Source organism: Rhipicephalus sanguineus, unplaced genomic scaffold (assembly GCF_013339695.2).
Source record: "Rhipicephalus sanguineus isolate Rsan-2018 unplaced genomic scaffold, BIME_Rsan_1.4 Seq10450, whole genome shotgun sequence".
Lineage (NCBI taxonomy): Eukaryota > Metazoa > Arthropoda > Arachnida > Ixodida > Ixodidae > Rhipicephalus > Rhipicephalus sanguineus.
Genome location: NW_023614227.1, coordinates 25,994 through 39,999, shown reverse-complemented (window position 1 = coordinate 39,999; position 14,006 = coordinate 25,994). Strand labels below are relative to the sequence as shown.

Genomic DNA, 14,006 nt, shown 5'->3' with positions numbered 1-14,006 from the left:
GTTCGCTTGTGCAATGCGACGTATAAATAGCTAACTGCGGTCGCCTCACAAGCTGGGACATGGTGCTCGGATCTTGTGATTGCGGTAGCCGGGAGCGTCACGCCGCTTCACGAAGTTCTGCGCCAAGCCAAGTGTACTGGCGCGAATGATATGCGTCCGTTAGGGGTTAGCTTTAAGAACGATATATTGCGTACCGCGTTTCTGTAAGTAATGCGAACTCGTGAAGTTTCGTGCTAGCCGTCGGCTTGTCACACCACTGTGCGTCTTTTCTGTGCGAGATTGATCTCTAGCGCAACAAATACGAGGGCCTGCACTATTTCACTTCGTCTGTGCTTTTGGCAGTAAAAGCCAAAACGTGTGAAATTTGACTTCCGAACCCTCTTGTCCAGTAACGTGGCCAGAATTTTAAGCTGGTGCTTCACAGCTTAAAATGTAGTTACCAGGATATGAGAGGGGGGGGGGGGGGGGGGTTAAATTGGCTTTTGTGTTCAAGGCTTGTTCTGCTACCAATATGTCTCACCTTTCTTGCCTTTTTTTTTTGTACGTGGTGCAGTCTAAAGCGGTGAAAGTATGTCTGGGAAGCCAGATCCAAAGGCGAAGAAGGCGCCTGCGGCGGCAAAGACTGCTGCCAAGGGCGCCTCCACTGTTGCAAAGGGTGATGCTGCCGTCGCCAAGAAGGCGCATGCCCCGCGGAACCAGAAGCTGCCTGGTGGCGTGTGGCTCTTCTCCCGCTCCAAGATGTTCCACAAGCGGGGCCTCTTCAAGGTGAAGCACGCACCAGTCCCCAAGGAGAAGCGAAAGCGCAAGAAGCGTGTCCCGTCAAGAAGATCAATGGTGATAACAATGGCGGCAAGCTGTTGTGCACATCAAGAGGAGGTACGTGTTCGAGTGGATGTGTTAGTTATATGCATGGACCGTATGGGTTAACCTGTGCCTGGAACGCTATTTCTCGGAGGGCTTAGTTGCATTGCTGTGGTTTTGTTTCAGCGCCGCTCCTACCCTACGGAGGACAGCCCCCAGCACAAGAGGACCCCCACATGAAGCCCTCCTCGCTGCGAATGCTAAGCTCCGCAAGAGGATCACCCCAGGCACCGTCCTCATCCTTCTGGCTGGACCCCACCGTGGCAAGGTGAGCTGGAAGGCAAAAAGCTGCTTTTAAGGAGCATACCAGGAGAGCTATTTTGTACGCGTTCTGTGACGGAACGGAATGAAATGTCACGAGAGGGCGAGGGAGCAAACAGCCAATAGACAGACGAGTTGAGGGAATTCATAAATGCTTTCTATGTATGAAGAAAAATAGAATTGTTATAGCTGAACATCAATATTGGCAGGCATTGTTTTCAAGGCTTGAAATTGAAAGCGCGATGACTTTAACACTTTAGTTGTGTTGATGTCTTGATTGGGCACGTTCAGTGGTGGAGCCTGGTTGCAATTTTCGCAAGCTATCAGTGCGGAATTGGAGTAAGCCAGACACAAAGCAGGCTAATTCGATCCTCTGGCCCATGCGCTTAATGGGGTACTGAGACGAAAATTTTCAGTTGTTATCTGGCGTCGAATGAAAGGCCAAGCCTTCAAGAGTCTCGAAAATGTACTGCTAAGTGAGAATGCGCCCTAAAAAAAGTAATTACAGTGTTTTTAAAAGCTAGTTTCGGTTCCTACTGTACCCTGACGTCACGACACGGTATGAGCTTCTCACATGCTCGCGCAACATATCGTGATGTTTCCATGGCCTCTCTGCACCGTGGCTCTGTTGGTGATGCACAAGCGACCATTTTGGAAGTTTTAGTACCTGACGTCATTACAACTAGCCAGACTGCTGCGTGAAGTCACCAGAATTAGTACTCTAGCCTGACATCAATGTAGTGTCGATGTCGGTAGGTGTCTGTGGGAAAATTTACTTTAATATCAAAATAATATACCTTATCAGCATTTGCTGAGCTTCACACTTGTTCAGAGCGGTCTCTGTATACAGGAGATCTGTATGCCAGAGTAAACTCGCCTTCGAAAATAGCTGTGAGTAACCCTTAAAGTTTTGATCCAATCCAAGTTGTCCAGAGACCGTTCTGTATCCATTCTGTCGGTCAGAACAGTGCCTCCGTCCATTCTGTGCCCATTCTTTGCCAAATTATTGACAGCACTGCCTTTCCCGGTTGCTATTTTCACGTCTGACCGTCTGACGAGCCTCGACCAATCCTGTGAGTCTCCCTCTTGTGACATTTCGTTCTGTTCTGTCACAGAACGCGTACAAAATAGCCCCCTTGTCACTCTCGTGTGCATGTCCTGTGTAAGAATGATCCCTAATGTAGCAAGGACAATGGTGTTTTTGCATTATCTTTACTTTGACCAGCCTTGATTACACAAACATGTCTTGTGTTTACAACCAGCAGGAGATTAGAATTAGCATAGTACAGACGTGGAAGGGGTGTACCAATGTTTTTCTCTTTTAACTTATGCGTTTATGCCTTGGCAGACTAGAGCAGTGCACAGTGCTGTCAAACGTTGCCTGTGCAATTAGTAGAGCATTCGAAACTTCGGGCACAGCTAAAATTAGCATGCTCGCATGGCGGGCATGCAGTATACCTTGGACAGAGTTCCGTGGTGATGTTGTTTCCATGACAGTATTGTGGCTGATGTGGATTTAATTCATAATGCCATACATCATTTTAAGCTATGCAAAGAGCATAATAGCCGTAACAAAAAATACGACCTTCTGCCTCTATTTCTACCATGATGGTACTGTCGTTTTAATGAAGCAGCATGCCTGCGTTCTTGCCACCCATAGACTCTGGATCTGTGCACTTGTGCTCCATTTTCTCATGCCAGAAATTGATAAAAATATTTAAGCACATAGCTTTTTGCCATATTCAATTTAATTAATTGTTGGGGTTTAACGTCCCAAAAACGATATGATTATGAGGGACGCCGTAGTGGAGGGCTCTGGAAATTTTGACCGCCTGGGGTTCTTTAACATGCACTTAAATCTAAGTACAAAGGCCTCAAGCATTTTCGCCTTCATTGAAAATGCGGCCACCACGGCTGGGATTTGAACCTACGGCCTTCCGCTCGGCAGTCGAGCACCATAACCACTAGACCGCCGTGGCGGGTCCTTTTCTCATATCTGCCTCTATGCATGTGTAAGCTGGCAAGATCTATCTGTAAGGGCATGCCCTTACAATGGGGTGCTTCTTCATGATTTGCCAAACATAAACAGGGTGCATATATCCTTCTGCCCAGATCCACCTTCTGTCTGGTCGGACCGGAAAGTGCTCCAACATGTTTGTTCCTATTGTAAACTTGATTCATTGAGCAGTAATAATGCATTAAAACTGGTAAGCTTTCAGTACTGGTGTGTTCTTCAGTTGTCTGCAAAAAAGGTTTGTCGTTAGTGGAGAACATGAAAGTGAAAAAAGCTTTTTTATATGCAGTGAGACCTTAATGCTTCTGTGTCGTCGTGATGCCACAGATTTCAGAGTATTCTCATTTCACTGGCTGTAGTGATGTAAAGGTTCTCAAAACTTCCTGTATAAAGACTTCATTTAGAATAATGTGTAGTGCATCTTTATCTAAACATGTTTTTCAAGTGAACGCTTTCAAAGCTTGTCAAAGTGAACTCCTGCACTAACATAGAAGAGAAGCGTGGCAGTACAGTCGACTCCCGTAAATACGAAGTTCACGGGAACCGCAAAAAACTTCGAATTAAACGAACTTCCAATTAAGCAGAAATCACAAAAAATGGCATCTTTATTAGGTTCAAAGCCGGCAGTTCTTTACGAAAAGTAGTCAGTCATCTTCGTCTGCTTCTGTCTGCCGAATCTAGCTGCGGAAAGCAAGTTTTGCAAGGAGTAGACGTGCCCAAGTGCTTCTTCAGCGTTGTTTTCCAAGGCAAAAAACCGCTGCGCAAGAGCAAGGCCCGCAGCTACATCGGCAGCCTTCGGTTGTGGCTCGCCTTCAATGTCGTCGTCGTCGTCGTCGTCGCTTTGATGAACGCTTTCATGGGGCCGAACAATCTGTACAATCTCGCTGTCCGTCAGTGCACCGCACGTTTCGACTGTGCTGTCCACGGCGACGTAATCTTCAAAACTGCCGTCACCGAGAACGGCGCCAAAACTGCCGTCGTCGAGTTCACTTCGCACTTCCACCGGCGGACAAGGAGAGTCCTCTCCCGAAGAATTTGCCACGAAACCACAAGCCCTGAAGCAGTTGGCGATGGTCTCATCTTTCACGCGGCCCCATGCTCGCGCTAGCATGTGGATGGCACTAGTTAAACTCACCTCGTATTGCGAGGACTTGTCCATGCACAGAATCATGCGCTCGACGAGATGCTGCCTGTACAGGACCTTTACATTTTTGATAATGCCCTGGTCCATGGGCTGCAACACAGACGTTGTGTTTGCGGGCAAGTATGCAAGATGGATGGCACTCAAGGCTGGTACGTCCATGTGGGCACTGCACTGGTCCACAAGGAACAAAACCTTGCGGTTTGATGACGCGAACTTCCGATCCAGTTTGCTTATCCAGTCCCTGCAAATGTCGGACGTCATCCACCTTTCTGTTTGAAGCATAGTCAACAGGAAGAGTCTTGACGCCTTTAAAGCACCTAGGCTTAGCGGCCTTCCCAATCACAAGAAGGCGACATCGTTCAGTGCCAGTCATGTTTGCAGCGATCATTACAGACGCCCTTTCCTTACTTCGTTTACCGCCAGCACAGTCGTCGTCTTTAAACGTCAGAGACTTGTCTGGTAGCAGCCGATAAAAAAGCGCAGTCTCGTCTGCGTTAAAGATGTCTTCCGGCTGATACTCATTGAGGTACTCGCAAAGCTTCTCTGTTTTCCATGCCGCACATGTTTCCTGGTTGACTGACGCCTTCTCTCCACACGCTCTTGAAAACCAGGTCATGACGCTGTTTGAAGCGCGTCAGCCATCCATCCGAAGAAGCGAAGTCGTTGATCTCCAACATTGATGCAAGCGATAAGGCCTTCGCTGCAACGACCTCGCCACTGAGAGGAAGTTTGTTATTGCGTGCCTCTCTTATCCAAATCAGCAGCGCCTTCTCCAACTCCGGGTGGGCGCCGGTGCGCATTCGCTTCCGTGACATTTTAAACTTGTCAGTTGCAAAAGCATCCATTATCGAACGCTTATTTTTAATGAAATTAGAAAGCGTATTAGGCTTAATGCCGTACTTCCGTGCAATGTCTTGCTTGGCGGCGCCTCCTTCTCCACTTCTTTCAAAACTTCGACTTTCGTCGCCAGATCAAGCGTTCGGTACGAGCCGCGTGTTGCCATTATCCAACGTCGCGACCAGCCGAACACGGTGAAATACCTGCGATGCGCAGCTCAACGAAAGACAAGGAGAGAGAGAGAGACTGGGACGGGTCGACACGCCGGTGACGCCGGCGCTGACTGAACAATCTTGCCGCTTCATGCACTGTAGCGCTGCGCACAGCGGCGATGGCGCGATGGGACAACAGTGCGCTGCAGACAGCTACGATGGTGACAACAGTGCAGTAGCTGTTCTGGCGCTTGAAAAATTGCGCATTTTATTGAAAATAACGGTTGCCTCGAGGCTCTAAATTGAAAATAACTTCTAATTAACCGATATTATGGGCTTTCAATTTCGAATTATCGAGCATTTTTTTCTATAGGGTTGCATGCAAAACTGACGGGACCACTTCTTGACTTCTAATTAACCGAAAATTCCAATTAAGCGACTTCGAATTATCGGGAGTCGACTGTACATCCTGTGTGACTGGAATCGTCCTCTTGTGACACCCTTGGGGTCATGTTTTCTCTGCAGAGGGTAGTTTCCTGAAGCAGCTCAAGACGGGCCTGCTCATGGTGACCGGTCCCTACGGCATCAACGGCTGCCCTCTGAGGCGCATCAACCAGATCTACGTGATCGCCACCAGCACCAAGATTGACATCTCGTCAGTCAAGCTGCCCGAAAACCTCGACGACCGCTTCTTCAACCGACCAAAGTCGGTCAAGAGGCGAAGTCGCAAGGACGAGGGCGAGATCTTCGACACGAAGCCACAGGTGCATACTTTCCCTTTTTAAAAAACGTCGTTTCTGCTCGTGTTCTTTTGTTCGAAATTCTGCTTTTGCATTGAAAGAGCCAAATGTTGTGTTTATCTAACAAACACTTTGGATTAAGTTTGCCAAGTGCGTGGGTAGTTTTCTTGACTGCTCCTTGAGAAACACTGGGTTAAACATGACTGTTTGAAATTCTTCCCAGGTATAGTTTACCGATTGGTTTTAAACGTCCACAACTTCAGAATAATGTGCCTGAAAGGCATTGAGATGAAATCAAAACACACTTGAACAGTCAAATTGGAAAGCCGCCTCATCTATGCAATTTTGATTGAATAGAAGTTGATGTATATGCAACACTAGAATCCTCAATTGCTTGGTTTGAAACTGTTTCGAGCAATATATGGCTGATCTACTTACAAGGGACATGCCTGTACTAATGGGGTGTCCCTCCATGGACTGCCAAACATAAGCAGGGTGCATATATCCTTCTGCCCAGACCCAACTTCTGTCTGGTCGGACCGGAAAGTGCTCCGACATGTTTGCTCCTATTGTAAATTAAATATGAAGAGACATTAAAGAGTAACGTGTGCATTTTTGATACTGTATTGTTTGAACTCGCCTGTATTTTTATTGATTTGGCTACAAAAGTTCAATTTCTCATGGAGAAGAAAAAATCCATGCATTTTTTTTTTTTTAACTTTTTGTTAAGACCCCGGCGTTACAATGTAGCACTAGAAGCATCAAATGCTTGCTATGCTGAGACTGGTTTCTTCAGAGTATGGTACCGCCTTAGCTAGACATAATGGAATTTGTCAAAACTTGTCACTACAGTAGAACCCCGCTGTTACGTTCCTCACTGCTGCGTTTTCCCGGCTGTTACGTCGTTTTCCGCCGGTCCCGGCATAGCTCCCATAGGATACAATGTATTGGGAACCCCGCTGTTACGTCGTAACTGTCGGACCTTTCCCGTATGATACGTCGCGAAGTGCGCCCGGAGCCGACCGAGTGACTACCGAAGAGAGCGGCCATGGTGCATTTTCACGCAGCTTGGCCTTGTTTGACCGTAATATTAGCCGCATGAGAGGCGCAAGCAACAGAATCTTTCAATTGATGCAAGCAAAAGCATGGCCTTCGAGATTCAAATGGCAAAGATGGTGTCTATGACGTAACTGCTCGCGAAAGCAAGGCCTTCGAGATTGGCATTTACTATTGACAAAAGCATAGCCTCTGAGATTTGCATTGCACAAACATGGCGTGTATGACGTAATTGCTTGCGAAAGCAAGGCCTTCGAGATTGGCATTCACTTCTGCCATCGCGTTGGCGTAGACTCATCATCATCGTTATTTGTCGGAGAACGGGAGGAGTTCGAGCTGGTTGGAGCTCGCATGGTCGTGCGTGCGGTTCGCGGTCGGACTCGCCGCGCCGGTCGTGATTGCGTGTGCTTAGTTCTTTCATGCCTACAGCTGTTGGTGTTAAAAAAATCACATACGTTGATTACATTTCTGTGGATAAGGCCGTCCTAAGCTCCGCGTTTCTATCCATCGACTAGATCGTGGCTGAGCGCGCCAATTTTCGTGCTGCTCGTAAGGATTGAAATAAAATTCTGTACCACTAAATATTTTGCCGTTTTTCCTGTTTTTCGGCTCTTACGTTTCCCATCTCTTACGTTTATTTCCTACGGTCCCTTCAAAAACGTATCAGCGGGGTTCTACTGTATAAGCTGTGTGCAAACGTCAAAGCACTAGTGCCATCCATCTATTTCTTTTTTTTCTGTCATACCAAAATATCTTGTAAGAGTGGCTTTATTGTTATTGCAAAAGTGAAGTTTACTGTATTGTGTGTGAGGCTCTAACTCCAACTTTGGAGTGCGATAATTGGCGAGGAAGAAAGGTGGACTAAGCGTGATGCGCGTATCTGCAGTCTGGTCAATTTCAATGAGCTACTGTATAGTTGCAGTGGTATCATCACGTATTCCTTGTCACACAGATTCAGCGTCCCTCAGTGGTATCAGCTGTGCTGCCTTTAGCTGCTCGATGCTTTCAGACACATTCCGCTTGTGCAAAAAGGGCAATCTTTCACAGTGTGTAAACTATTCGTTCTCAAGCTCCAGGAGCTTGCATGCACAGAGAATTGCAGACAGACAGCTAGGCAGGAGTTTGAGTTAGAGTGATAGGAAGGACAAGCTGCTTTGGAATGGTTCCGATGAAGCCACTAGTCGGACAAAGAGGGCAGCAGAAGCGGGGTGGACAACTGAAGGAAGCTGTTCAGCCGGCTGCCAGTGGTTGCATTATTCTGCTTGGAGATGCGAGCCCAGTTTTGGGCTTTCAGTTAGTAGACATAAGCTTGCCTCTTGTGGGGCATGCAACAAACAAGCAACTTGGGGAAAAAGCGGAAAACAAAATTGGCGTGATAGTGCTCCCGTTAATATTGCATACGACTGTCCTGAGCACAAAGCAATTATTCAGGAGGTGGCAAGGCGGCATCCCATTGAATTGGCGCTAGGCATGGTGTTGATACGCACTCTTTGCTGAAGCTCGCTGGTTCAAGGCATCGTCAGCATGCGTCATATCCTCGGGACCACTGCTGCTAGCTTGTTTTAGAGACAGTATGGCATGTAATCGGGGCAGTATTCAGTAATAACTGCCACTGAATTGTCACCTTTGTTTCGTGACATTACCTAATTAAATCTTCCTGGGAAAACTTGTAATTAGGGGTGTGCGAATATTCGAAATTTCGAATATTTTTCGAATAGTGTTTGCTATTCGATTCGATTCGCACTGAAATTTTACTATTCGAACTATTCGAACTTCCCAAAGACAAATGCAGTCAACGTCTGGTTGAAAGTGACCCCTTCAGATTTTTAATATGCTTCACCTCATTACACTCTCGTATTGCGGCGAAGCTGCCTTTTAAGCTCCGTTACGGTCGAACTTAGCCAAGAGACAAAAGTCCGGTTGGAAGTGGTCCCTAGAGTTTCAATACGCTTCACCTCATCACACCCCCGTATTGCGGCAAAGCTGCCTTTCAAGCTCCGTTACGGTCGAACTTAGGCAAGAGACAGTCAACGTTCGATTGGAAGTGGTCCCTAGATTTTCAATATGCTTCACCTCCTCACACCCCCGTATTGCGGCAAAGCTGCCTTTCAGGGTCCGTTACGGTCGCAAATGTATTAACTCAAGAAAACGCTGGTTCCAATATGGAGATGAAAGATGTGGCAGAGTTGGGGCTCAATTAATGCAGTTTGGACCTGAAATTTGGGCAGGAAGTCCGAAAAATCGGATGCCGAAGCTTTTTAGCATCCAAAATTTCAGATGTTCTTATATATCGACGTCTACGAGGCAGATTTGGAACTCCGGACTTGAAGGGAGCACACCTTGTCTGCCACATCAGTTGGCATTCCACAGAAGTCGAAAGAGAAGGAGAGGCTGAGGAAATGGCATCTCTGCCTATCACGTGTAAAGTGTGTTGGCAACACTTGGTTGCACCAAATCATGTACATAAATACAATTTGGCCTCTACATTGCCTCATTCTTGATAAGAAAGACACTATGAAATATGACCCCACCAGCGCTTTATCAACCTAGCGAAAAGACTTTCATGTTGCTATCTCACAAGAAATACTTAGGGATCCTCTGCAACTTTTTCTGTAATTTCACTTCGAATTATTCGAAAATGTTTGAGAAATATTCGAAAATTATTCGATTCGATTCGCACTCAATCTTTATATTCGAATTCGCTTCGCACCCAAAATTTTGCTATTCGCACAGCTCTACTTGTAATACATAGGACAGCATTGAAATTTTTGTGTGTCACATTCATAGAAGGGCTGTAAATGAGAGGAGTACACTAGCACCGTATGTCGTGCTGTTAACGAAACTGCATTTCCGTTTTGTCCATTCTTCATGTTATGCACCGTCTGCACTTGCTGTTGTGGTCGTCAGGATCCTCTCCTCAAATGCTATATGTGCGAAGATGCAGGTTTGCATCACTTAAATTGAGAGCTTGAAATTCTTGTCTTCAATGTGTGCCATGCAGGAGCGAACGGTGAGCGATGAGCACCGGAAGGTCCAAAAGGAGGTGGACAAGCAGGTGCTGGAGGCCGGAAGAAGCACCCCGAGAAGAGGGCCCTGGTGCACTACCTGGCTGCCAGCTTCTCGCTGCGCAACCGCATGTTCCACACCAGGATGAAGTTCTGAGGGGGCCTGTACACAAATAAAAAAACTCCTGGACTCTGGCAAATTGTGTTTCCTTTCATTGCGGGGATGTTTGCATCCCCTGAGAAGCTTTCATTGCGTGGCACCCACATGCTTAGGCCAGCTCCCTGCTGTACACTGGCCAAGCTGAAGTTGGCGTACTCGCCACGTGGTAAGATTGCGCCAGTGTCCATGCGGTGGCGCTGTGTGACAGTTACGGAACCTGAGACTGGGAGGATGGGTCTCTTACACCTTGGTGTGGGTCGCGTGCATTGGAGAGCACCGTTGGAACATTCGACAGACTCGTTCCCAAGACATGACACACCAACATGGGCTCAGGTTTCTGGCAGGGGGAACTTCACGTGCTCATTAACCTAGCATGGCAAGTTCCACAACAATCAGCTCTGGCAGTACACTGATCGCGGAGGTAACGTCAGCTCTGCAGCGCATTACATTTGCATTCTATTTGTGCACTAGACCTTCCTGGAAAATCATTGGAGTTCTTGTATAATTTGTCTAGTGGGCTTGCTATGTGAAAGGTGCAAATGAATGCCCTTTTGTTGGTTTGCACAGTGTGTACTGTGTCCTTTGTTTCTTGTGCGCAAAAGACCCCAGACCATATGCAGCTTCCAGGCTCATTTCGTGGAAGGTAACATTTTATGAAGGGGAGTGGTTACTTCTTGTAGGGTAATCTGGCTTGATTTGTGCTTACCTAATTGAGCTGAAATACTCTTTCAGCTTACCCATGTGAGAGAAGTAGTTAACCCTTTAAAAGTTCATTGTGAAGTTGTTCAAACTACATCCAGCCTATACTCAATACGACAACTGCTGTGCATTGTAGATGCTTGCTTTCCTCTTGTTACTCTAATACAAAGTGCTGAGACATGCGTTGACAGTGTACTGTATGGCAGAATCCTGAAGATGGCATAGTGTAGGCTGCTGCTTTTAACAACAGATTGGCCTGGATGGCAAGAAACTTTTATGCACACTTGAGTGAGGTCCAGGTTTATTCAAGGTGAGTGTTCACATTTGAGGCAGCAATTATGCTTGCTTACCATTGATAATGTGTGCCAGTGAGCATTGCAATGACACTCAACAGCTGCGAACAGGGCTTCACGAGTTTGTAACATGCCCTATGCTGGCCTGGGGAATGAACTACCGAAAGGGGGTTGGGCATTCACTCCACCCCAAGCTTCTGCATACGGTTGCACTGTTGTACAATTTGTGTTGCACAGTTTGTCATGTAATGCGATTTTGCTGTCCTGATGCCATCATGGCCATTTCAGCAGTGCCGTTATGGTTGTTTATTGTTGGATTCTGTCGGCCAGGGTGGTTGAAACTGCCAAGTCATCATAAATTATTCCACCATAGTATTGAGCGAGATGCATGTCTGACCACTGCAAGCTTGCGTTGAAGGAGACGTTTCCCAGTGGTGTGTCCAGCCTGCTTGTCTGTAAATTTCACTGTTCACTAGTATTAGAAAGATTGCACAATGCCATAGTTTTGCATGCAGGATTGGCATTTTTGTTTTGGTGATTTGAAAGAATGCTGACATTGGAGTCGTGTCCTCAAGAGATTACTTTTATGAATATGATCACAAAAGCAAGACTTTCAAGTGATTTTGCACCAGCACGTTCGAAGTATTTGGCTCGTAGTATTTCAACACTATGCGAAGATGGCTATATGCAGGACAAAAGTACCACTGTCGACCACATACCACACACGTGGCCACTAGGCGTGCGAAATCATTGCACAAGAGTGGCCGAAAATCGTACAACAACACTGATGCTCACCACTGCATCTGCACTTATTATGCAAGTTTTAATAACCTACCAGAATGTTCACTCTCTGCTGTAGACTGCTTTACTGCACAAGTCAGTTCCTCTGGATGGGCAGCTTGGTCACAATTTTGTGTGCCAAAGATGAAAGTAGAAGAGGCAGTGTGCCAGTGGACAGGTAATGTGTAGTTCTTACCAGCTGGTACAGCACTGAAAATAATACCTTTAGTGGGAATGTATGATGAGGTAAACAGCTAAACCTGATAGGCCTGCTGAAGTCAATACTGGCAATTTTGATGGTGCTATATAGTTGCAAGATCCAGCATTCCATAGTGTCGATCTGCATGGCCTGTCCAGCATGACCCAAGCAAGCCTTATCCACAAGGCTTTCATTTTCCACCAAAATGTGGATCATAGGCATAGCCAGATGGGGTTTAGGAGGTTAGTTTTGTACGTATATATGCACACATGTACACACACTACAAATAGTAGAAGGCTAAAATCCTCCCCCCAAAATCATGGCAACACCTCCGGCTTTTATGTCAGAAAGGCTAGCCACTTGCAGAGCCCTCCTGCAATTTTATGTTTGTCCAGTCTTGCTGCAATGCATGGCAGTTACAAGGCAACTGTAGTGGCTCCATGTTGCTGGTCATAATGTATCTGTAGTTGGAAGAGGATGGATATCCCAAGAAAGTGCTATTGACGCTCTTTGATTCCGTGTGACGCAAGATATAAAAGGTTAATGTTGCCACGCCCTTGCCCTGAAACCTGACCAATGAAGTGTAGCCGCTGGCGAAGTGACCGAAAGCTGGCGACACGTGTACATATTTTCACTTCTGCACCTTTGCTGCCTCATCAGTATAATAATGCATCTGTCATCTGCTTTTCTGTCCTCTTACAAGACATGTTTTGCAGTGTGAGGTTAAGCTGCGAGCGTTCCCATCTTGGCAAACAGAGTTTGTCATGTGTGGGTGTATGTCACATGGGTAGGAGCATAGAGTTTCATACAATAACCTAGAGAGGAAACTGCGCTGCGATCGTTCAACCACCATGGAAAATGATGTGAAGTACAGGCTTCGGATTGAATTGCGTTAGCTAGCGAACTGTCTACGAATCTTTTTCTACAGTTTCAGTTTCATTCTTTGCGAGGCGTGGGCAGTGGGGTGCATTGCAAAGCACTCAAGCAGTGCCTTTGTTGTCCAAAAGGGCTGAAGAGCGCTAGTCTCTTGGATTGCTGCGACATTGCAGTTTACAGGTTGTATTTGACAGTTTTAGCAAGGCGTCGTGCACTCACCGCTGCACATAGATGTAGCGTCCCATGTCAGCCCAGAAAATTGCAGAGTTCACGTTTTTTTACAACCGCTACTGTCAAAACTCTTTCAAATCGACAGCGAAGCTAAGTAGACGCACCGTCACACTCCTCTGACTTGACTTCACAACAAAACGAGAGATGCCTTGGGGGCAGGCCACTTGGACAGACGCACCTGGCATCGCAGCAGACACGTGAAGTGTTTCTCACTCAATACAATACTGTTATTTTCATAAATAGATAATGCGTACTTTTGAGCGAAAACGAGCGTGTTTGTTTCAAGTGTTGTAAAAAAATAATTCATTGTATCGTGATGCCAAATCTAGAACACATTGCAGAGCAATGCATACACTGGTGGTTGAACTTGTCCAGTTTCACTTCCATCTTACAGTCAAGCAAACTTTTTGCATTAAGTTTTGCGTACAAAACAATAAGCAAGTTTTAAGGGACACAACTTCCCATCACTTTGTTTACACTCGGCAAACAAGCGTTGCGAATCAAAAACGGAAGCCATCCGAAGCAGATCCGAATCCTGTACTTCCCATAATTCCCATGGTGGTTGAAGCGCCGCTCAAGGAGCCTGCATAGACACTAGCGCCAGAGTCCTTTCAAGGTATTATAGTAAGAAACTCTACGGGTAGGAGTATCTAAGATTGCTGTGGCGAATGTACACAGATGTGTGAGCTACGATGGTG

At 46.4% G+C, this 14,006-nt stretch overlaps 1 protein-coding gene across 1 annotated transcript; it reads left to right on the top strand.

Moving 5' to 3' along the window:
* The first annotated feature begins 570 nt into the window (after positions 1–570).
* LOC119375965 (uncharacterized) lies at positions 571–10,270 on the top strand. Its single transcript, XM_049411335.1, is given in 6 exon segments — positions 571–896; positions 988–1,129; positions 1,957–1,964; positions 5,802–6,033; positions 10,067–10,130; positions 10,133–10,270. Coding segments are annotated over 6 exon segments (867 nt in total). The 3' UTR covers positions 10,228–10,270.
* The last annotated feature ends 3,736 nt before the right edge of the window (positions 10,271–14,006 follow it).